Source organism: Microtus pennsylvanicus, chromosome 1, assembly GCF_037038515.1.
Source record: "Microtus pennsylvanicus isolate mMicPen1 chromosome 1, mMicPen1.hap1, whole genome shotgun sequence".
Lineage (NCBI taxonomy): Eukaryota > Metazoa > Chordata > Mammalia > Rodentia > Cricetidae > Microtus > Microtus pennsylvanicus.
Genome location: NC_134579.1, coordinates 163876260 through 163901356, shown reverse-complemented (window position 1 = coordinate 163901356; position 25097 = coordinate 163876260). Strand labels below are relative to the sequence as shown.

The following is a 25097-nucleotide window of genomic DNA, read 5'->3' as shown; positions in this document are numbered from 1 at the left end:
GTCCTATGTTCCTGTCCTGAGGATGTGTGATATTTGTTTCTGTTTTCTCTGCTATTTGCCCTCTGTCATTGAAGCTGCTACACTTGAGGCTGTGGCTCTCCTGGTTTTTCTGATCCTGGTGGGGCACTGCATACACTCAAGACAGAAATGTGGCTTTGCCTACAGAAGATGAGAGCTGGTGGGATTTTCCTGACCGTTGTAACCGGGTCTGATAGGTGGCCTTTTGCAGTTCTTGCTGACCGAGGATGTAGAAGTTCTAGAGATTACTATGATATGTGTACACCTGGTGCCAACGTTTTCTATTAAAAAAAAATGCACTTTTTTTTTTTTTTTTTACTTTCCCCTCGTACCTCCCTCCCGTGGCAGATAATGAAAGCATGGGGTGCTCATGTGACAGCAGTTTGTTCTCAAGATGCCAGTGAACTTGTAAGGAGGCTCGGAGCAGACGAGGTCGTTGATTACACACTGGGAAGTGTGGAAGAGCAGTTGAAATCTTTAAAACTGTAAGTAGTAGAGCAAAGCTGCTGTTGGGAGGACGGCACAGGTACAGTTGAGTGTGCAGGTCTGAGGCCACCGGTGTGGTGGCTTCGCAGTCAGGCTGGAATCTTCTGAAAGACTCTAAAAGCATTCCTTGTCATTTGGATCCATTTCCACATGGTATGTACTTTGGAAGTTATTTTTATACATGGTCTGATGATTTTAAGGCTACAAGATTGGGATGTGATTCCTTCTGTGGCATCATCCCAGGAAGAATAGAGAGGAGGGCACAAAACCACATGATTACTCCTAAACACATGTCAATGTTTTGGCTCCATTTAGGGCATAAGAAAACACTGCTGGCAGGGACCAGGGTATGTAGAATGCCTGAAAGCCAGCCTGTGGTTTGGCCTAAGATACCAGATAGGACTGACTGGGATTTCTCTCAGGCCCTGTTGCTCTTGCCTGTGGCCTGTTAATTTGATCTCCATTAGCTAAGGCAGAACTGAAGCTGAAAGTGCAGCTCACAAGTATTTGCCCACAATTTCAAAGGTTTTTCTTTCTTTTTTAAAATCCATCTTCAGAAGCCAGTTTTTCTTGGCCACACTGACTAGATGTGTACTATTGAAGGATGAAAACACAAGGTCCTCTTCTCTGCAGTGCTCTGGAGCAGCCAGCCAGAGCCTGTGTATTCTGCCCTTCAGGGCGCTTCAGCTCTCATCAGGGCTTTTGTAGACCCCAGATGCTGGTGAACCAGACACATCCCTCCTTTACAGAGCCTACGTTCCACTTATGGATTAGTGCCTAGTGCTTGTCCAGTCAGGACTCTATGCTGTGATGAAACTCCTTGTCTGAAGCCACTTGGGGAGCAAAGGATGTATTTGGCTTAAGCTACCGTGTCACTGTTCTTCATCAGAGGAAGTCAGAACAGGATCTCAAACAGGGCAGGAACTGGAGACACAGAGGCCATGAAGGGGTGCTGTTTACTGGCTTAATCCTCATGGCTTGCTCAGCCTGCTTTCTTAGAAAAGCCAGAACCACCAGCCCAGGGGTGGCACCAGTCACAGTGAGCTGCCCTCCCCCATCAGTCATCTCTTAAGAAAGTGCCTACTGGTTTGCCTGCAGTCAGATCTGTGGAGGCATTTCCTCAGCTATGCCTTTCTGCTCTCCGATTACTCTAACTTGTGTCAAGTTAACATAAAACTAGCCAGCACAGCTGACCCCTTGTCAGCTTGACAAACACAGTACTGTTAATACACAACCTTTCCTTTTTTATTTGTACTGAAGATCACATGTTAATAAAGGTATTATAAAACGTGTTTACAAACTTTGTTAAAAAGCCCCAGAGCCTTACAAATTCAAATACTTCAAAAGTTGTCTCTTTAAAAACATTTAATCTTTTTAAAATCTAAAATCTGTTAAAAGTCCAAAATCTCTCAAGTTTAAAAATCTCAAATCAAAAATAAACAAAGTATACTTTCTTACTTCAAGAGGGAAGAATCATGGCACATTAACAATCTAAACAAAGCAAAACCAAACTCCAACAGTATAAATAACTCAATGTCCGATATCTGGAGTTCACTCACAGTCTTCTGGACTCCTTCAAGGGGCTGAGGTCACTTCCCTGGCTTCACCCTCTGCAGCACACGCCCTTGTCTTCTAGCTGGGGCAGGCTCCACTCCCCACTGCTGCTATTCTCGGTGGTCCTCACATAGTGCTGGCATCTCTAAAATGCTGGGGTCTCCATTAGCTTCTCCTGAGCTCTCTTCATGGTGCCAAGCCTCAGCTTCTCTGCATGATGCCTTCAGTCCGGGGCCTTCAGCTGTCCCCGAGGCTGCATCTTCACCAGTGGTCTCTCCTGGCCTCTCAATGTGCTAAGCATCAGCTACTCTCCATGACCCCGTCATACTTTCCAAACCGGTACCACCCGGGTGACTCTTACACATTCCCAAGTTCAGCTGTCAATGTGAGATACAAGCTTGGCCACCTGGAACACAGCTTCTGTGCAATGACTCTCAGGAAACACTTCCCAGAAGAACTCATCTCAGTGACGCTGGTCTCTTCTTAATCACTGCTAACTTCCTAGCTCCAGCTGACAAGCATCCATTGTCCCAGTAATAGAAAGGTTTTACTTTAGTGTTTTTGGTCTCTTGTTAATCACAACTCATTCTTCAGCTAACCAAAACTATGGGTTCTCAATTTAAAACAAATGGATTTGATAGAGAGTCTTTAAGGGACTCTCAAACTTCCCTCTAGAACTCCAGAAGCCAGGCCCCATGGTCTGCACTGCTCTCAAAATTATTTTCTTCCAAGCTGGCACAGAACAGCTTACCAGGCTCTCAACGCTCAATGGCTTTTCTCACCCAAAGTCCAAAGTCCTTCCAAAACCCTCTCCAGAACAGCATGGTCAGGTCTGTCGCAGCAACACCCCTGGTGCTAATCTCTGTCTTAGTTGGGGTAACTTATTGTGATGACACACCATGATCAAAAGCAACTTGGGGAGGAAAGGGTTTATTTGGCTTCTACTTCCGCATCACTGTTCATCATGGAATTAAGTCTGGACAAGAACTCAAACGGCCCGAGCCTGGAGGCAGGAGCTGATGCAGAGGCCATGGAGGGCTGCTGCTGCTGGCTTGCTTTCTTCATGGCCTGCTTGGCCTTTTTTTTTTTTTAATAGAACCCAGGACCACCAGTCCAGGGGTGACCCCAACCAACAGTGGGCCTCCACATCAATCACTAATTAAGAAAATGCCTTACAGTTGGATCTTATGGAGGCATTTTCTCAACTGAGGCTCCCTCCTCCCTGAAGTGTTACAGCTCTGAGGGGAAAGTTACCCTGGCAGTCAAGAGCCAAGGAGTACCACAAATACACCACACAGCAAACTGCACATAAGAGATTTATAGGGAACAGAAGCAGAGAAAAGAAGATAGGCTTTATGTAGGGTTTCTTGGGGTAGTTGTGGAGCTTTCCAGAGCGGGGATTGGTGGGATTTCAAGTTCTAAGGTTGGGCTTTTTACTTTGTATGGTGGAGCTTAGCCACCTGCATCTGGAGGGGCTGGGTCTGGCCATTATAGCTGGTAGTGTTCTGTGGGCAAAGCCTGGTGGTTGGAGGTCCTTGGGGGCAGGACCTGGCCACTTGCTGGGCTTACACAAAGGTCATTGCCAACCCATTCTCCTCTATTGACCCTTTAGTAGTATACATGTTTGTAAGTTGTTTACAAAGGAGAACCTGACGGCTAGAAGACTGAAAGACATTTAGTCTGTCCTCTCATAGCAATGTGACAGTCTCCTCAGCTTCTTTGACAAGTGCTCTTGCCTTCTTGATTGTACTCTTCCAGTAGGGGGCTTTCCTTCTTTCCCTCCCTCCCTTTCTCCTCTCTTCCTCTTCCTTCAACAGTGTCTTGCTTTTCTATTGCTGTAAAGAGACACCATGACCAAGGCAACTTTTAAAAGAAAGCATTTCACTGAGGGCTTGCTTACAGTTTCACAGGGTGAGCTCCTAACCATCATGGTGGGAAACATGGCAGCAGGCAGGTAGGTATGGCACTGGAGCAGTAGCTGAGGGCTTGCATGTTGAGACAACACAACGACAGCACACACACACACACACACACACACACACACACAGAGAGAGAGAGAGAGAGAGAGAGAGAGAGAGAGAGAGAGAGAGAGAGAGAGAGAGAGAGAGGAGAGAGAGATTGTGTCCACTAACTGAGAATGACATGGGCTTTTTAAACCTCAAAGCTGATCCCAGTGATACATGTCCTCTAACAAGGCCACACCCCAAACAAGTTCCACCAACTACGAACCAGTCATTCAAATATACAAGTATTTGGGGGCCATTCTCATTCAAACCACAACAGTTTAGTTGAAGTTGATCATTGTAATTATAACCTCTGCCCAAAGGTTGAACTCTGCCTATAGAAAATTTGTGACTTCTTCCAAGTTGCAGTTTTCTTGATGTTATAGAGATTTCTGTACGAGAGAGTTAAATTCTTTTTAGTGCTATCACATCATGGTTGAGAAGGCAGAGGCAGGGGCTTTTGGGTGTTAGCTCAAGGTCACTAATCGTTCCTGGGATAATTCAGCCTACAGGTTGTCCCAGATTTTTCTCACATGGTGCCCAGTAAGTAATAGCAGTTTTAAGTTTTCCACAAATTAAATAGTCTCATATTTGTTACTAATGCATTAAGAATACAGTAGAAACTTTGTTAATGAGAAGTGTGATCCTTTAGGTCACTCTCCTGCCTTTTGTAGCTTTTACTTTTTTCTCTCTTTAGCTTAATCCCATAAAAGACTCTGTATCTTTGAAGCTGGCCAAAACTATCTTAAAAGCTTTGATGTTTTGACTTCCTCCAGATGAATTTGGAAGAGGGAAACTTAACCCAGGAGGAATTTACCAGTTGATTTACTTAATTTATACACATGCATTTTCTAAAAGAATATTGTTTTTAAAAGTAATGAAAAGCTTTTGTGGGTTTTTATCCCTTTGGGTGCAGTATAGTGATTATAGCATTATTATGTTAGCTTAGAGATCTGAATATCTGTCAGTTCTGTGGATTCTGTTAGACAGTTTGGGGGCAGGGGCAGGTCAGAGTAGCAGTGGAGGCTAAGAGGGGGGTGTTGGTTTTTTTTCACGCATTATCCTGATGTTATACATAAAACACACAAAAAGAAATTCCGGAAGGTAAAGAGGATGCATTTCTGATTGTAGAGGGGATAAAGGCAAGTCAGCCTTACAGGCACTCTGTATATCTTCCTCTTGAGTAGTCATGGGTACTGAGAAGCCATCGATGCTACTGAAAGGACAGATCTGTAGTCGTCTTCAGGGTTGATGTCTGGTTCCTCGACCTGGACAGCCTGAAGTCTACCAGTGACTTATAGATTTAGCTGTATACTTTTTTGGTGTGAGAATCTGTTCTCTTCATTTTAACTCAAATCACCCCAATTCAGAACCACTTGCTTACATCTTTCTTAAGGTATAAGATATAAGAAAACTAGTAATAAGAAATTAGTTGCGTTTTAGCTTTGGGGGAAAAAGGTATTAGTGGAAGTGAGTGGCTGTGCCTTCTCCCATCTCAGCCACCCCTTGGGATGACACAGTGCCACATGGTGTGTGCGCTGTCATTGAATACACCTTGACAACCAAGTGAAAGATCTGTGTCCAGGTAGAGACTGGCAGACTGTTTTTATTTGATTCTTCCCCTCCAGGTTTGACTTTATCCTTGATAATGTTGGTGGATCTACTGAAACATGGGCTCTAAATTTTCTCAAGAAGTGGTCAGGAGCCACCTATGTGACGCTGGTGACTCCTTTTCTCCTGAACATGGACCAACTGGGCATTGCTGATGGCATGTTGCAGACAGGAGTCACCATGGGTACCAAGACCTTGAAGGTAGGAAGGCAAACCTTGGCTGGTGCGAGTGAGCAAGTGCCTTGTACCACTGGGTTTGCCACCTGGCCACCTCCCCCTCTTACCACAGCGGCTGCCTGCATGGTCTCTAGATTCACACAGCAGGGTTCAAATTCTGTCTAGTAGCTGTGTGACCCTGTGCACGTTCCTTACTGTTTTGCCCATAAGGTAAGGCTGCTAATCTGTATTTACTGCACTGTTGTAAGGATTAACTAAGATAATCCACATGAAGAGTGTGGCACATGGCCTAGGGCATCAAGACTCTCGTTAACTCCTTGTGATGAGCTGTTACTGCTTCTCTGGATTCATCTGATACACCTTCCCGCTTCCTTCCTACCTCTACCTGATGGTTTTCTTTCTCACCAGTCTTAAAACACAGTCCCTTGTACGTAAGGTAGAGACTTGACTAGGGCAGTTTCCTGTTGCTGCAGTCATGTAACAGTAGATATTCGCACCTCTAGAGGTCTGTGGGGTTCAGAAACCTTAAGGAAATTGTACTTTTACCTAGAGGCTATGGATACTGATGGAACAGTCATGCCTTTGCTGTCCCGTCATTTCACACCCCCACTGAACTGTAAAGATTGGTGACATGATGGGAGATTTGGGGACTTCAGATTAGTCAGGTTGACTGTGTTGATAGGCCACGGCTTCTGGGACTGTACAGTGCTCCAGTGCCCAAGCTGAATGCCCCCGGAAACTGGTGGGCCTTGGGAATTAGTGCTTATAGCCTCAGTTATAGGACTGAGGAAGGGCTTAAAGTGTCTGCCCTCTACTTAATGCCATCACCTCTTGTCACCACAGTGGGGACAGAGGCTGATGTAGTAATTTCAGGTTATAAATTGGGGCAGTTCTAGAGTATTGAATTGGAGTGAAATGGTATACATGATAGAAGAAAATAAAGATAAATGTTGTTTTTTAAACGACTTCATTTTTAAGGAAAAGGAAGTAGACAGGTCCTCAAGGTCCACCTAGGTGGACCTAGGCAGCTATCACCATGTTCAGTGTGCTAACTATCTTTAGCTTTCTTTTCCATTCCCTCTTCCTTCCTTCCATCAATTTCTCTTCTTTTTTATGCGTGATTTTTAGTGAGGAACTAGGGATTGAGCTTGGCCTCACACACATGGAGCAAGAAGTGCCGCTGAGTCACACCCTGGCTCTTGAGAGGTTTTTTGTTTTCTTTTTAGATGGGGTTTCATTATGTAGGTCAGGTTTACCTGAAACTTGTGTTCCTCCTGCCTCTACCTCCCAAGTGCTTGGATTATAGGTGTGTGTCGCTGTGTTCAGCCTTTATCTGCTTTTTAAAGAAAATTTATTATTTTTAACTTATGTGTATGCATGTATTGGTTGCATCTGTGGAAGTGCACTGCGTGTGTACCTAGTGCCATCAGAAGCCACAAGAGAGTGCCAGATCCCTTGGAATTGGAGTTGAGGACAGTAGTAAGTTGCCCTGTAGGTGCTGGGAACCAAATCCAGGTCTTCTGCAAGAACAGCAAGTGCTCTTAACCCCTGAACCATCTCCACCCTCCTAGATGCTTCTTTATGCTCGAAATGAACTTGGGCACCATTAGGAGATTAAGACTTGGGTTTCTTAGAAGCAAGGACTCGCCTTGTTGAAGGCGAAGAGCTGTGAGGAAGCACAGCACATTAGCCTGCCTGAAGTGTGTGGTGCGGAGCTGAGCAGAGTGCACTCTGCTTCTGCCAGTGTCCAGAAACAGCCGCTTAAGGAAAACCACATGGTAGCTGTCGGCAGAGGAAGGAATCTGGACTGTTCTTTGTGTGCTGCTAGGAATCAAGTGGTTGGCTTCACAGAGGAATGTGTTGTGAGGGACTTAGATGTGGCAGTTGTAACCATTTTATTTCCCCTTTTAATGCCCCAGACAGTTACCAGAATGTTTTCACTGTGGTCCCAGAAGCCTTAGCAGACTGTAGGAGAATCAGTTGAACAGGTCTGCTGTGCTTATCATTTACTGGGTGAGCCCTGTGCTGCGGATATCAGTGCATCAGTGTCTAGCCACATACGTGGTACAGAGCCTTTTACTGTTAGAGTTTTCATGACGTATGCATTCAGTTGTATAACTCCATATGTGGTCATGACCCACAGTGTAGGAAGCTTTGCTCTAGAACAGTTGTGATCAGATAGACTCCCAGCCTTGCAGGTCACATGACAGAGCCTGGGCTCAGGGCTTGTCAAGCCCTCACTTTGCAGTTGTGTGTAGGAGCAGGCAGGGCAGCAGCATGGAACTAAGTGTCCTTCCCCATCTCTGAGGACTCAAGCCAGCTTGAGAAGTCTTGGAGCTTGGCTTACTGCTGTTTTGATAATATCCCACTCACTTCCTGCAGAAAGTTGCCACTGTTGAGTGCAGCCGGGGCTACATGGTGAGATCCTGTTATAAGTGGTACAGAAGTTGAGTGGAGGAACCCTTTCCATGTAAGATTTTTGCTCATCTATCAAGTTGAGAGGTTCTGTTCTACAAAGCCCGGGTAGTGTGACAGTCACAGTAACTACAGTGGTAGCTGGGCCGCCTGATTAGACCCAGCCAATATAAAAGCAACTTCATACCCTTTCCCTGAAGCTTCTTATTCTTGACAGAATCAAAAAGAAAAAGAAAATACAGTTGAATCTTCTCTAAGAGCATGTTTTAGTGACTCTCATTCCTAAAACAGTTTTAAATGTAGTTTTGGTGCCTCTTGACTTCCTGCAAACCTCCAGGCCCTGATTCCTCATAGATAAGCAGTTCAGCACATGAGACATTCAGACTGTCATTTAAGGAAAGCTTTTCTGTGTCAGCCATACATGGAGACCCTGAGTTGACATGGGTAGGTCTTGTTCATTTGCTTATGCTAAGGTTCTGAGTATACAATCATGTGTCAATGTGATATGGGAAACAGGTTCATTTGTCTTGGTCCTGCAGAAAATGTCTTTGGTTAGCTGCAGTTAGTCAGATCTCCTTTTCTATACCCTCACCATAATTGTTTTCTTCCTTTCAGCATTTCTGGCAAGGAGTTCATTACCGCTGGGCCTTCTTCATGGCCAGTGGTCCATATCTAGATGAAATTGCAGAACTGGTGGACGCGGGAAAGGTAGGTCCACCCAGAAACCCTTTTCCTGGTAACTCTGTCTTGTTGACACTCTTCTTGTAGACTGTCCACCAGGCCTCATCCCTGGGAACACTCCGGGAAGAGGGGATGGGGTATGAGGAGGGTGCTGTGGTTTTTTTCTATTGCCATGCCAGTCATGGTGAGACTGCTCAGTCTGCACAATAACTTAGCCTGTTTAGTCTACCTGTAAGCCCTTCAAGGCGTACAAGTGGCCAGCGCCCACCCCCACCCACCAAGGACTAGTCTCTGCCTCTGGTGATGAAGGCAGCCAAGCTCTGCCCTACAGAAAAAAACACCCAAGATCAGGCCACAGAGTCCCACCAGTCACAGGCTACTCTGGAAAGCTCCCCCCACTCCAAAGAAACCCTGCCTCCTGCTCAGCTCTCTGCTACTTCTCTTGAGAGTAAAGGCAGCCACCCTCTTGTGACTTCCAATGCATTTCTTGTGTGAGGTTTGTTGTGTAGTGTGACTTTGTGGTATTCCTTGGCTGCTGACTGCCAGGATACCTTTCCCTTCAGAGCTGTAACACTTATATTACCCCCTTTGTTTATAGATCAAGGGACAAGCTAGGGAGAGGCATTATATGATAGTTCTAAAGGTATGGGTTTAGTGAGTAGCAGAAGTGGGATCTGAGCTGGGTGACTGGTATTTGGTAACAATCTTTGAGAAATGGAACCCTCTGCACAAAGGGGAGCGGGTACTTGAAATTTCTCAGGAAAACTCCTGGAGCCTCCTCAGTCTGATGGTGAAGCTGACCAGGAGGTGAGCCATTTTCCAGATAACAGGGAGAACAGTACTGGATCTTAATCCCCTAATACCTAGGTAAGAAGTGGTTCCTCAGGCCTTCAGAAGTGCAGGTATGGGCGAGGATTGATGGGAATTTGAGCAGAGACAACCAGTTGCTTTTCTCTGATGTCTAATGCCTGGCCAGTAGGGTACTTTGCAGAAAATGAACGTTGCTGAGAGTTTTAGTTCTCCATTTGAGGGTATTAACATACTTTTCAGGGCTCGTGGAGGGTGAAAGGGTGAAAGGCTCCCCAGATTACACCTTCAGTAATTGTTCTTTTTTCTTTTTTTTGTAAATTCTCTCATATAAGACATCCCAACTACAGTGTCCCCTCCCTCCATTCCCTGCTCCCTCTTATTCCCCCTCCCGCCCACCACTTCCCCTCTATCCTAAATTCTCAGTGTTACTTTTTAAACATTTAAGGCTTGTTGGTTTGTTCAATTCTGTTGTAGTCAAGGAACTATATGGTTTGTGATAGCCCAGATTAGTAGGAACTGTTTTTTGGTTTTAAGTTTGTGGACCTTTTTATGGACTTCTTTGTCTTGGTGCATCCCGAGTAGAAACAGGCTCACATTTAACATTTATAGGATTCTTCCACATCCCACTGGTATGCTTCCTTTAATGCTACAAAGAATGGAACCATCACTAAATAAGAGAGTGTTTCATGGGGCCCCATGGTCACTGTGTTTGTCCTCCAGGAGTGTACACACACACATGGTGTTGTTTGTCCTGATGTCTGCTTACACTGCCAAATGCTTGTCACATTGTATTCAAAATATTATGACTTTGTCTCTACTTGGAAATGTCTATTTACCCAACAGAGATGAGAGGGGATTTGTATATATGCACCCATTAAATTTGGCGAATAACCAGTAGAACAGCTGAGAAGGGACATGGAGGAAAAAGATGCCTTTGAGATATACCTGAAGGAGGACTCTTTCTACTGCTCAGATGTTAGCTTTGGAAGTTGTTTTTGACAGGGAAGAGCTCTGGGCCTGCATAAGCCGATAGGTGGCTGTGGGTACAATGAGGTCAGGCGTCTTGTCATGTCCCTGCTGTGATCTGAAGGTGATCACTGTCTCTGTCTACTGGAAATTGTGAGGGGTAACAGCAGACATTGCAGACTGTGCCATTAGAAAAGACTTGCTCAGCTGGACAAGGACAATCCAGTTCTTCAAAGCTCAGGGGAGGATTTAGTGAGTCTGGTTAGCATGAGCCTGAGAGAGGAGCTGTAGCTGCTGTCTGTAAAGGCACAGAACAACTAAGCCAACTGCTCTAAGTTGGATAAATATATTCATACGATTCAAAATCTGGAAGTTGAGGTTATTTCAAGAAAACACTTTTGACTCCATCGCTCAGTCCCTGAGCTTCTGCTCGTTACACAAACCAGTATGACTAGTTTATTGAAAATCCCAGAGGCATTCTATCCAGACAGGAAAAGACAAGTGAGTCCTGAGTCATTTCTCACCCCCCTTTTGTTTTTAGACACCCTTCTTAAATTTATTTCATATTAGGATATTAAGATGTTCTCCAGTCCTTGTTTTGTAAATAGCCGCATTAATGTTCCTTTGCGCAGGTGTGCCAATAGTTATCTGATGGTTTACAAATAAAGTATCCGTAGAAAGCCCAGCTTTGTTTAAAGTGCTAACTGCGAGTGCATCCATTTCAGTTCATGGAAATGCAATTACTGAGCCCAGAGTATTTTAATAAATAGTAAGGTAGCCACTTTTGGAAATCTAGCCTGTGTTTAGTGTTTCTCTGTGGTCCCATCATCTTCCCTCTTGTTTGTTTCACATCAGGACTGACACTGTCTAAAAATGGGAAGAAAATCTGGTTCTGCTCACTTGTAACTTGAATTTTCCTGGTTAAAAATGGTGTCTGGGGCAGAGGAGGTGGCTTATTGGGTGAGGTGCTTGATGCACGACAGCAGCAGCAGCCATGGAAAAGGCAGGCACGGTGGCACATGCCTGTGACCTCAGCATGGGGAGCAGAGACTGGAGGCCACCAGGGGCTCGCTGGCCAGTCAGTCAGTCAGTCTAAGCAGTCAATGAGCTCTGTCAGTTAGAGAGACTGTCTCAAAATAGGGTAGCGCAGGAAAGGGAGACACTCCATGTCAACCTCCGGCTTCCTCGTGCACGCACGTGTGCATTCCTACACAGACCACCCCTGCACACACAAGCATCTGTCTTCAGTGTTACTAACAGAGCCCTGTCAGCCCTGTGTGCGCCAGGAAGCATGGAGAAGGAAGCTGCAGATCCGCAATAGAAGGAGGCAGTCCTATCAGCACTGCCCTCACACTGTCACTTCGCTTCCTGGCCGGGTGGCTTTCTGGGAACATTTCAGGCATTAGAGCCCTCTGCCTTTAATGTGTCCACCATTCTCAGGCCCAGGATGACAAGGAGCCAAGGTGCTGACATTTATAAGTATATGGGGACCTCAGAGTCCTTTTCTCCTTGGCTGTCACCATGAGGCTTTCTGATAATAGTAGGATTTCATATTCATATTTATTGTAGTGATGTACAATTTGGATCTGAATTTTAAGGCCAATACAATATTTTAATTGTATTAGCCAGGAGACGGCACAATATAGTCAGTAAGCTAAATCCAATCTTAGGCCTATTTTTGTATGATCCCTGAGCTAAGAATGGCTTTTGTATTTTAAAAGCAGTTAAAATTTTCTATTATTTATTTATGTGTCTGTGAGCGCATGCATGCGTGCGCATGTGTGTGTAGTATATGTGTTTGTGTTCATATGTGTGCAGGTACAAATGCTCCCGTGAATGTATATGTGCATGTGGTGTCCAATGGTCAAAGTTGAGGGTCTTCCTCTCCACCTTGATTTTTTTGAGATAGGGTCTTTCCCTGGATCTTGATCTCTAGACTGAGCTCCCAGGAGCTACCTGTCTCTGCTTCCACATGCCTTCCCCCAGAGCTGGGTTATAGGTGATGTGATCATGCCCGGCTGTTTGCAGGGTGACTGGACTCTGAACTCAGGTCCTTGTGACAGGGCCTACTTTTACCTCCTGGGCCATCTCCCCAGCCCCAGGTTTTATGTTTTTATTTTATTTTTTATGAGTATGGCTGTTTACCTGCATGTATATCTATGTATTACTTATGTGTCTGGTACATGTGCAGGTCATAAGAGGGCATCAAGTCCCCTGGAACTGGAGCTGTGGACAGCTGTGAGTGGCCCTGTTGATATTAGGAGTAGACCTGGGTCTTCTGGAAGACCAGCCAGTGCTTCTGATAGCTGAGCCATCTCTCCAGCCATCAAACCTATACAATACAATACAAAACAAAAACTGTAGACCATGTATGGCCCACAACACTATTCACTATTAAGTGTATTACTGAAAGTCTGCTAAGAAAGCAGTGATATGGTGTAGCTTATTCCTGTTTCAGTGCCAGATGGGAGAAACCTTAACCCTGACCCTAACCTTGCTACAACCAGCCTGGGCTATAATATGAGACACTGTCTTTAGAAGAAACATTCAAGACATTAGAAAAAATTCAAGACAGAGAGGAGTTGTAAGCTTCCTAACCCTAAATGAGAAAAACGAGAGAGAAAAGTTTCCTGATCCTAGCTGGGTGGTGGTAGTGCACACTTTTAATTCCAGTACTCAGGGGCAGAGGCAAGCAGATCTTTGTGAGTTTGAGGATAGCCTGGTTTACAGAGTGAGTTCTAGGACAGCCAAGGCTGCTATATGGAGAAACCCTCTCTCAAAAAACGAACAAACAAAAAACAAAAAAGTTTCCTGATCCTTTTCCTAGGCACATAGTTAACTTGGCAGTAACCATAAAAACTTGGTCATATATGGAAAAGGCAGAGAGGAACCCTGTGCAGGTGGCGGGATGGCAGAGAGCAGCCTTCCCTGCTAGTGTTTCCTCTTCCTGCAACTGCTCCCACTGCAGAGGAACCTGGGCCCTCAGACATCGGTGTGAAAACTGCTATTCTGGTCATCTTGAAGGATCATCGATTACTAGCATGGAGTGTAAAGGGCTGCTCAGAAGGTCTGTGTGGACCTGCAGCTCCGTGGCAGGCTTAGGAGAAATCCTGAGCACAATAAGCATTTCCTGTTTTTACACTATTTAGCAGACCATTTTTGGTTGGGAATGAAAAGCTGTAACAAAAAGTAAGATGTGTTTATACCATTGATTAGCATGGGTTAGAAAGAGAAACCTTGGTACCTCTCTACTGTCCTCAGTAGGCAGATGCTGGTAAGGATGACTCTGTATTGGGGGAAAATATTGATTTACATTTGTTTATGTATGCACATTAGCTTCTGATTGAAACAAACTACCACAAACACAATGGTGTAAAGTAACACACATTTATTATTTTATGATCTTGAAAGTCGGTAGTTTAAAATGGTCTGGCAGATCTAGGTTCCTCCTGGAGGCAGGATTGCTTGCTTGCCGTCTGTAGGGTTTAGTGTCCACAGGCTTCTGAGACCTGCCATATTCTTTTTAAGAATCCTACGATTCTACTTCATTGACCCGAGGTGATCTGCTTTGGGCACCCTTACCCTAATCATGTCTGCAAAGCCTTTTGCCACTTTTTGTCACAGGCCTAGGGAATTCGGGTGTGAATGTTTTGGGTAGGGCCAGTATTCTGACTGCTCTGATGCACAGCGCTCTTGGAATGTTGGTTGTTCTTGAGGAAGGAAACTAGATGACTGGAAGTCAAGTATGGAAGAAAGACGTTTTATTTCATTATGATTATTATGATTATTAAAAATACTTCCTAGCCTTGAGCTCCTAGGCTCAAGTGATCCTCTTACTTTAGCCGTATGAGTGGATGGGATAACAGGCATGAGCCACCTACCTAGTTCCTACTGATTGATTGATTGATTGATTAGGACAAGGTCTTGATATGTAGCCCTGACTGACCTAGAACTCTCTATGTAAACTAGGTAGTATCAAATTCAGAGATTAAAGGCCTGCCCCATACCTGGCCCCTTTTAACCATTTTGCATATCCTTATTTGCACAATGTATTCTTCACACGATATTTTGTTTGCTTTTGGTTTTTGAGACAGGGTCTCTCAATGTAGTCCTGGCTTTCCTGGAATTCACTATGTAGCTCTGGCTGGCATCGAACTCACAGAGATTCAGCTTCCTGCACCAGCATGCCTGGCTTCTTCATGACATTTAAAAAACCCTTTTGTCGTGTACTTAATGTTCACAGGTCTCTTCGGAATTCTAGTTGACCATTCAGGTTTGGTTGCGCATCAGTGTTGTCTTCCCAGAGTTTGCTATTTCTTTATTTCCACTGCTTGAGTTCAGTCTGTACCATCTGCTGAGGACTCCTAGTGCTCTGTTTCACAGGTCTGCTGTGAATAGTTAACCTCCTCGTCAGCATTGTCCACTAGCTCTTCCTGTGGTGGTGGAATTGTCCATCCTCTCGGTCAGCAGGCAGCCAGTAAACCATTTGTGACTGCTGAGTATTAGAAATGTGGCCAGTGTAGCCAGGAGACTGACTTTTCCATTTTGGTTACTCTCTTGATTAAGTTTGAACTAGTCACATGTACTTAGAGGCCACTGTATTAGACATACAGCTTCGAAAGGGAGTGCACTGAGCTGGGAGGTAGGTGACTTCCAGCCCCTCTTGGAGGCCAAGCGTCAAGCTTCATACTCAGCTGGATCCTGCTCCATAGGGAGAATACGGTAGTTTGAGAACAGGTCATGAGAACCACTAGAGGAGGCTTAGCATGCCTGGTATTTCAGCATCTCACCGCCGCCTTAATGCTTCTGAATTCCTTTTAATTTTTTCCCCTTTTTGTTTTCTTTTGAAAGAAGGTTCTAGGCCTTGCTTTGTAGCCCAGGCTAGTCTCAGAGTCTTAGTGCTTTCATGTCTGGCCCCTCCTCTGGGGTCACATGTGTGACCATCATGCCTGACTTTTCTGATTTTTTTCTAAGCGAGTCTTGAGGTTTTTTTCCTTGAGAACGATACCGAGTTCCTCCACTCCCATGGCTGGAAAGGAGTGCTTCCTGGAATCTCTTCTGATGGATACATTTAATATCTCAGAGCACACCTTCATCCACCATCCCTCCTCTGTCCCACACCCATCTTCCAGTTTTAATGTTACTTTGTGGACTCAGGAAGTACCCCAAAAAGACCCAACTAGAACAAACCTCACCTCTTCCTTTTGCTGTCTTCTCAGCTCTGGGGGTTTTGAGTTACCTTCCTCCCTTATAACTGGGGTATAACTCCCAGAGAGGGCTCTGGGACTGTGGTCCTAGTGCCCATTGGCAGAGATGTGGATTTGGACTTAAACCAGGAGCTCTTGAATCTTCCATGGTGTCTACATCTGTTGGTTTATCCTCATGTACCTCACCTTCTGATATCTGCAGCTTCTGTGCCTGGGGTCTGTGCTGTAGAGGATGAGGATGAGGAGCTTAGGGAAATGGGGACAGACTGACTCCCAGACCACCTTCGTCCCATTGGGCAGTATAGTCAGGTATCCCAGGTCCTCATTTGGCTGTTCTCCTGCAAGCTCCGGCTTTGTGTGAACCACACAACTGCTCGGTTTCAGCGTCCTGTTGTGTTCAGCAGCTTAGCTCAGATGCTCATCCCCTCTAGCTCTTAGCTGCCCCTCGGAGGCGTGCCCAGTGGCTGTAAACAGCAGTGCTGTTGAAAGGTGGTCATACTTGGGAAGGGTGATGTTCTTGTTGTCCCTGTGTTAAAGAAGGGGTGTCAGGCAACAAGTGCTAAATCCCAGTCCTGTTTAAGGCAGGGGAGGTGCACGCTGGAGACCCCACACTTGCCTCCCACACTGAATAAGGGCTGCTGCTGTGGGTGGTTCCTGATTGACCACCTGTGATCCCCGGGTGTCTGTGCAGCGAGAAGTGTGGCCTTACGCCTGCCTGATTTATAACAGGGCTCCGCATGCCAAGTGGACTACAGCAATGTCATCACATAAACGTCCCCACTTCACTGTGAGTAACCTTTTCCCCCCTCCGGAGTTTAACTCTGATCCCTTTCTCTTTCACAAGCACACATTCTAGGTCCAGCGTGAGGCTGTGCATAGACACTGTCTCATGATCCAGTTAATCTCCCTGTACTCACATATCCTGACTGTAATTTGAAGGCCACTCTCCCCCCTTTTCTTCTCATTGTCACTTACAGCAATTGCTGAATGACTCATTATGCCACAGTCAGCCCTCTCGGGCTCTTTGTCACAAAGGGCCTGCCCAGCCAGATTAAAGTGTGCAGCCGCTGCAGTGGTCCAGTCAGCAAGTTGGCTCTGTGGCTCCGGCAGAGAGCTCTGAAGGGAGCCTGGCATGACGGCTCAGGCTGTGTGTTCTGGGTGGAGTCTGCTTTGTGTACTGTGCTAGGCTGGTGCTTTGCAGGGAGAGGTGTCGTGAACCTGGTAGGCCGAGAGCATATATGGTGGCAGCCTCGGTACGTGAGTCAGCAGAAAGGCCCGGGACTCCTGCGGAAGTGTGCACGCCTCTCTGGAACTTACGCAGAGCAATCCAGAGTCTGAGTCCACTGTACCGACAGTCAGTGGAGGATGTGTTTGAAGTGTGGGCGTGGGTCATTCATTTACCAGTTAAATGGCATCTAGTACACAGCATCCTGGAGCTCTAAGGAGAGTGCTGGAACAGCCCAAGTGCCTTCTTTCTCTTACCAGAGAAGGCAGCTCAGGTCAGCTCTGAATGTGTTCCTGCGGTGTTGTGGAAGGATCTGAGGCCTACTCAGTGTGCTGGGGACTATCAGTGACAACCTCCATAGGCAGTGTCCCACAGCATCTGTCATCGCTGGGGCTCGGTGCAGGGCTTAGAGACCAGATCCTCAGCTGACACAGGGAAGGCAGGCCAGGATTCAGGCCGTGATGACTCACTGTCATCTCCAGCTCCTTTCCCTTCCTTCCTGGGTGGAGATGAAAAGCAGCAGATGATATTGGCCAGCTCTGGGCAGTGCTGAGAGCAGTGGCTCTGACATTCAGGCACATTGACTCAGTTCAGTGACCCCAAGTTTCATAAGATGGGAGTGACCGCTACTCTGAAGTTATGTAACTTGGGTAGTCCATCGTGGGAGCACTTCCGCTCTTACTGTGAGTCTGAGCTTGCAGTGATCTGTGGATGCAGAAGAATCATCAGCTCATGGGAGGAGGAGTGTGTGGTGCCTGAGAAGCTCTGAAAGCCACATCAGAGGACATGACATCAGATACATCCGAACATCATAAAATATGTCTACCTCTTGTCAAAGGAAAGGGTCGTCTAGGCTGTGCGTCAGTGTGTGCCTTGTGGCAGCTGACCCTTGTCAGTGGAGCAGTGAGAAGCAGTCTAGTGTGGTGTCCAGTGGACACACACTCTGCTAGACATTTGGAAGGAAGCGTTCAGGTGGACTTCTGCCTGGACCTACTTTCAGGAGACTTCTGCCGGTGCTGAGGAACTGTAAAAGTAGCCAGCATTACCCAGATGCCACTGAGCTGACTGAGCTGGTGGTTCCTCATCCTGTAACTTGTAAGCATTGTGGGCTGCTGAGTGGAGCTCCCCACGCCCAGAGAGCTCACATAGGACGCTTGCTTCCTACCTCATGGCCTTTCATTTTAGAGCCTTAAGTAAGCACCCATTACATGTTGGTATTATAGATATATAAAGATACACAGATGCTTTCTGCTCTGTGTATGTAAATATGTATGCATGTATTTAAGACTAGAAAACACTACATGTGTGTGCACCTATGAGGGGAGCACAGAGATGTGTGCAGCAAGGGCCGTGCTACTTCCTGCACAGCTGGAAACACACAGAGACTTGCGCTCACTGTAGTAACTGCAGGCTCTGAGGGGGCTCAGTGGCTCCTAGAGCAGCTCAGAAAAACACACTGCAGGTGGGGGATAGAAAGGGCTGTGAGGCCAGGGGTGCACAATTGCAGACGTGAGGCTAACACAGATAACAGCATACAGCGTTAGAAAATGACAGGGAGGCCCAGTGGGATGGCTCAGTGGAATAGCACTTACGAAGTGAATCCAAAGCCCACTTTGATAGCCAGAACCCAGAAGGGACAGAAGGAGAGAACTGACTCCCAAAAATTTTCCCCTAATTTCTACATGCACCAGATAACACACATGTGTCTATACCCACACCACTCACACAAACCACACACACACACACACACACACACACACAAATAAAATAGAATTTTCTTTTTTTTTTTTGTTTTGTTTTGTTTTTCGAGACAGGGTTTCTCTGTGGTTTTGGAGCCTGTCCTGGAACTAGCTCTTGTAGACCAGGCTGGTCTCGAACTCACAGAGATCCACCTGCCTCTGCCTCCCAAGTGTTACCAAATGACTTGGCTGTGAAGTGGTAGAGGGATCCTTCCCTAGACCAAGTAGGTCAAGAGATGGGCCATACACTGGCTGACATGCCACTACTCACTGCCATGTTGATCACAATTGTTTATTGACTACAATTTTTTTCTTTTTTGTACTTCTGCCCCTAATTCCCAATGTTGGCTATTATTGCGTGAATAAAGCAAGGATCGGTGCCTCTTGTATTAAAAAAAAAAAATAAAATAAAATAAAATAGAATTTTCAAAAAATGAAAATGCCAAGCAGCATGAGGCTAGGATGTAGTGTGTCTTGGGAAGTCGGGTTGGGAGCTCTTGCAGGGCTCTGAGTAGGAATGACAGCGTTACTGGGGAGTAAGATGGAGTAAAGGTGAAACAGTAAAAGTGGAGAGGAGGGAGGAGGAGGAGGAGGAGAGGCACTGGAGCCCTGCCCTCAGCACAGGGCAGAGAGCTCCCGAGACAGGCATTGAAGGATATCTACAGACACTGTCACCGCAGAAAGCGTAGGTCTCCTTATCAACCTGTTGTCTCTTTTTGTGTTTTGTAGATTCGGCCAGTTATTGAACAAACCTTCCCCTTTTCTGAAGTCCCAGAAGCCTTCCTGAAAGTGGAAAGAGGCCACGCCCGGGGAAAGACTGTGGTTAACGTTATTTAAATAAACATGTGCTTGCCAGGGGTTGCTGCTGTCTCCTCACTGAGTGCCTGTGATCCAGACATCTAGCCCCTGATAGATATTTTTCCAAGTTAGATTTTAAGTTTCATGGTATGTTTCTAAACCTAATATGGGCCGGTGAGACAGCTCAGCAGGTACAGGTGCTGGCAGTGCAAGTGGAGCTCCCTGAGTTCACTCCCTGGGACCCACATGAAGGAGGGAGGAGAGGAAAGAACTAGCTCCACAGAATTGCTTTCTGACCCCCTCCCCACTCCACGCATGCACCTCTGCAATGATAATGAAAATAAATGTTTGTTTTTCTGTTGAGTGGATGTGTGTGGGCACATGTGCAATGGTACGCTACCGTTCAGTTCTTTCCTTCTACCGTGTAGCTTCTGTGTACAGAACTCCAGTCCTTAGGCTTGGTGGCAGGTACCTTTACTTGAGTGCACCGGTGAGCGCTCCTAAGCTAAGGTAGCTAAGAAGTGCCTGCAGTTAACCCACGACTCTCAACTGTGTTAGAGGACCGCTAAATTGATTCCAGGATTTTATCACATGGCTAGCCAGGAATAAGTTTATTCAAGAGGTAAAATCAAACAGGCTTTTGATAGGATATGTTACCCCACCATACTCTAGCAACATACACAAAAGGCCTATAGTCAGAGATGTACATCTAAGAAGACAGACATGCTAAATGCTATTTTTTGTGCACATATTGCTTAAGCTGCAGAGAAACTATTCAGATGAGCACACTTGCCTGCTGTTGGCTCCAAACAGGCTCAAGCAGGTGAAGCAGAAGTGGACTTGTTCAGCCCCTGACAAGAGCACCAATATTGTGATAAGAACAAAATGAGGAAGACGTGTCTAAGAAAATGTCTGGCAGTTTTGCTCAAAAGGACAATGTGCTGCTTGAGCAGCAGAGTCTGGACCAGTCCATCAGGGCAGTTGTTCCCGAACTGCCTGCAGAGGTCTGGGTCTCTGCACTAGCACTGCACAGAGCCCTCGAGATCTCTCCCTCACTCGCTATAGACGTAACCCTCGCCTGCCGCTACCACATCTGCTTCCAGAAGGGAGGTCCTGTTGTCTTCAGATCCGTAGCAGTCCTGCTGGTGGCCTTGGGACCACCAGGCTGAAAGCTCAAGGTTTAGCCAAAATTATAGAATATGGCTCCCACATTCTAGGTAGGTGACAAAGTCAGGGTTAATAAATTAGGCCATAATACTGTCCCCATAGCAGCTGTAGGGAAGGCAATAAACTATGTGTGACACTCGAGGACAGCCCACACGAGAACTAAAATAACTCGGGTTCTGCTCATGAGCTGACATCAACATGAACATTTGCAAATTTATTCACTTTGAACATTAACTGAAAATAGTGTTTTGTTTATACTCGCTAAACTCCTTGGAACATGTCTGAGTATATAGGAGTTTCCCACTCTGCCATCCAGCAGTAAATGTTAAGGCAGTGGATCAGAAGTCTGGCAAAGCAGCCTCCGATGCTAAGTCTTCTGAGAGCAATCTGAGGGAATCCGGGTGTCAACACTCAGAGGTCTTGTCTCCCCTTGTCTCTGGAAATAAGTTAAAACGTGGTCTTGATCTTTAGAACATCTACACCCAAAACCTGTTTAAGGAGTTACTGAGAAAACCCACGGCAAGAAACAAGAACAGCAAACTATTGGCTTCAAATTCAAACGACTTTGAAAAGATAATTTCCCTGCCATAGCCTTCGGTCCACTTTCCGCTTGGCTCCTCCGTCAGTGCATCAGCTCTGTGATTTTATTTTTCTTCAATACGGTGGCCAGAAGATCTGGAAACACTCCTGCATTCTCGGTTCAGGGTCACAGGACCATGGCTTCCCACACTTGTGTTAACTTCTCTGTGTTCACTGTGTTGAGGATGATGTGGTTTTGATCGTACTGCGCACCTCCTGAATGAGAGACAAAAGTAAGAACTGCGCCAGGGAGAAGGGAGGAAGTATGCCAACCCATGGAAGAATGAGAGAGAACCCGGAACAAAAGTGCTGTAGAGAAGTTCCGGTACCCAGGGGACGAGGTCAGCTTGCTGGGGTTAAAGTCCGTCTGGGGGCCAGCATCTTCACACAGCCCAACTTGCCTTCTGGTTCTCCCTTTTCTACCCAGCTCTAATACGCCACTCTACTGTTATCACATCTGAAATGGGGCCATCAGAGGAAAGTCTAGGGAAAGGAAAAGCAAAGATGCTGTACAGATGTACTTGGGGAGATCATGTGATATGGGAGTGATTTCTTTCTAATCTGTTGCTTTCGTTGGTTAATTAATAAAGAAACTGCCTAGGCCCATTTGATAGGCCAACCCTTAGGTGGGTGGAGTAAAGAGAACAGAATGCTGGGAGAAAGAAGCTGAGTCAGGGAGTCGCCATGGTTCTCCCACTCCAGACAGATGCAGGTTAAGATCTTTCCTGGGAAGCGCACCTCGTGGTGCTACATAGATTATTAGAAATGGGTTAAGAGGCTGAAACTAATGGGCCAGGTAGTGTTTAAAAGAATACAGTTTCCGTGTAATTATTTCGGGTAAAGCTAGCCGTGTGGGCGGCTGGGTGCCGGGAAAGTAGCCCGCCGCTCATAACACAACAATCATGGATGTGATATCCTCATGAGCAGGCAGGCATACATGATGCCCGTGCAGAGAAAGGCTGCGGGGAAGGCAGACAGAGGCAGTGAGTTCTGCTAGCATAATGAAAATAGCTGCCACTAGGTTACAGGTTTGAATGACACCCGGATGCATGCACAGGACACAGAAGACTCCCACTGCTCTGAACTTGGGTGTGTGAAATAACGTGGAGCACCACTGTAAGAACCCTGAACTTCTCTTATCAGGATGTTTGAGGGGCCTTTCCAAGGGTACTTGATGAAAACAGGAGGTTCTTTAGTGTTAGAAGCAGCAGTTCCCTCTTTCAGCAGAAATATCATTAAAACAGAAAGGGCTGTCTGATCTGCCTTATCTGCTTCAGCAGAAGCCTCTCCACCAAGGACCTCGTGGAAATGAAAATCTGCACTTGGGTGCAGGGTGCAGCTGGTTCTGAAATCATGTTTCATCCTCAAAACAAAAAAACAAGATTCTCTTCTCCTTTGAAACATTTAGAACATGAAAAGGGTCCGAAAGAGTAGCTGGGGAAGGAGCTCATCTCTTCATTCTTTAGGGAACGGGCTTCCTGTCACTCAGCACCCATAGTGCTCAGTAGTTAGGAGTCATGCAGAGCACAGGGAACGGGAAGACTTCCAAGTCTCCCATTCAGCCCCCAGCAAACTCTGGACTCTCCATCAAGATAGCTGTGGTTGAAGAGATGGTTCAGCAGTTAAGAGCACTTCGTGTTCTTGCAGAGGACTTGGGTTCGATTCCCAGCACCATTGGGGGTGGCTCAAAAATCATCCACAACTCCTGTTCTGGGGAGTCCAGTGCCCTCTTCTGACCTTGGAGGACACCGGGCACTCAAAAGGTGCACAGGCATACATACAAGTAAAACAGTCATACATATTAATAACTAAAACAGGGATTAAAAAAAACCCAACTGATCCAAGAGTTCAGAGAGTATTAAAGACAATGTCTGTTTTCATCTTCAGGATTCTGTTGCCTTAACATCCCTTCCTTGTTTACCCGGTGTCATTAGAACCACAAAACCTACAAAGTTCTTGTGAAATAATGTGACTAATTCTTTTGACTTTGAGAAGAATTTAAAACATGCTAGGCTTTTTTTTTCTTTTAGAAAACATTTCTATTTGAATGATGCAGAGAGCAGGTGAATATTTAAATGGCTGTAAAAGCAAAACCCTTCTCTTTGCCACGTGTTTAGAGACAGCTAGGAAGATGGCACTTCCCTGAAGGCCAGGCCTCTGGTGTGCAAGTGATGTAAGCCAGGTCACCCCTACCGGTGGCGTCCTGACACCTATGTCACCTGTGTATTCTGAGGTAACACCCACACCTGCCCGTCTGTCTGAGAAGGGTGCTATTGCCACAGGTATATTTGAGTTCTTGGTGCACAGAACTGAGGAATAATTTAAAAGAAATTTCACATCCTAATTAAAATAAATCACTGGTATTCCCTTAAATGGCAGCTTATAGTAGAACGATGCAGTCGGGAGGCTTGTAACCCCACACGGGGCTGAGGCAGAAAGATTACAGACTTAAGGCCTGCAAAGGACAAAGAAAAGATAGAACCTGGGGTTATCCTTTTTCTTCTGGTTCACTTTTAGTTTCTGTGCTTTCCATAGTTTGATTTGCCTGTTCAGTGTGCAATCCTACCAGGCTTTTGATGTCTTTAAACTGAGCGTGAGTCAGCTTCCACTGTTGTCACAGGACACCCGGTCTGGAATCATACCAAAACAACTCGCTCCCCAAACACAAGGCAAGAAGAAAGACTCATCTAGTAAGTCCTGTAGTTTTAGTAGGTAACAAATGAAAACCACAGGCGCCTACTAAGTACAGAAGCGTGGAGAGCTGTGTCTGCACTTCTCTTGCCAACGTGCCGGCCGTGCAGCCTGCTCTCCTGTCCAGGAGGTGGCACCATGCTCCCACATTCTGAGAAAGCTAAGTTCATGGGCACAGGAAAGCAACTATTGCATTGCTGTAGTAGACACTGAGAACCCACAGACCTACGGGCCAGTACCCTCGCTCCAGAGACTGCAACTGACATCTGTGAACGCTAGAGTAAACTCTAGAGAGGAGTCCCATGGAGAACAGAGCCAGCCATTTTCCTCTCTGTGATACCCAGTGTCTAACACAGAGACTAACACTAAAGACTGAAGACTAAAATAAATGCCCTAAGGACTACAGTGACCTCAGCCCTGGACCTAGGACTCTAATCCCATCGGAGAAACACCAATACTCAGCTGCATTGTGGAACTGAACATTGTCATTCCCCTCCTCTCCCTGTAACATTTACCCAAATACCCCATCTTTCCAATGGGGAGGTACGATTAGGAATTGAAGCAAGCATTCTGTTACCAAGCTAGAATCCCAGCCTCGCTGGTGGTTTTGAAACTTATCTTGCACAGGCAGCATGAAAGGCCCCATAAGAGTAAATAAAGGGCACCCTGGGTCAGGTTCTCAAATGGTTCAAACTTGGAGTCATCCAGGAGATGGATGTGTCCATCTTGTCTGTGTACAGATGCAGTGTAGGAGGCATGGTCTCAAGAGCTGGTCATTTCTCATACCCAAGGGTTCCACTGAGTTTTATGTGCAATTCCTATGCAATCGGTAGTCACATTGCTTAAGTTTTGATGCTCTCTGCTTCTGCCTTCCTTCAGTCTGTTCGCTTGCCTCTCTGAGAGCCATTGGGCTCCTTGGGTTCTTTGTGTCTGTTCTGACTGGTGAGTGGGCCGCCACCCCTACCTACCT

General features: G+C 46.0%; 2 protein-coding genes across 4 annotated transcripts in view; one reads left to right on the top strand and one right to left on the bottom strand.

The window, feature by feature from the left end:
* Positions 1-20053, top strand: part of Rtn4ip1 (reticulon 4 interacting protein 1) — a 42514-nt gene extending 22461 nt beyond the window's left edge. For 2 of the 3 annotated variants that reach the window (XM_075944468.1, XM_075944458.1), the window contains exons 6-9: positions 367-503; positions 5690-5873; positions 8880-8972; positions 19622-20053. In XM_075944468.1, the coding sequence (XP_075800583.1) occupies positions 367-503; positions 5690-5873; positions 8880-8972; positions 19622-19729 (522 nt within the window). In that variant the 3' untranslated portion in view covers positions 19730-20053. The remainder of the gene's footprint in view (positions 1-366; positions 504-5689; positions 5874-8879; positions 8973-19621) is intronic. The other variant, XM_075944478.1, reaches the window with a different exon arrangement.
* Positions 20054-20272: 219 nt separating this feature from the next.
* The window catches only part of Crybg1 (crystallin beta-gamma domain containing 1), a 58462-nt gene continuing 53637 nt past the window's right edge, over positions 20273-25097 (bottom strand). The window contains exon 20 of the mRNA XM_075944423.1: positions 20273-21652. Coding sequence (XP_075800538.1) covers positions 21564-21652 — 89 coding nt within the window. The 3' untranslated portion in view covers positions 20273-21563. The remainder of the gene's footprint in view (positions 21653-25097) is intronic.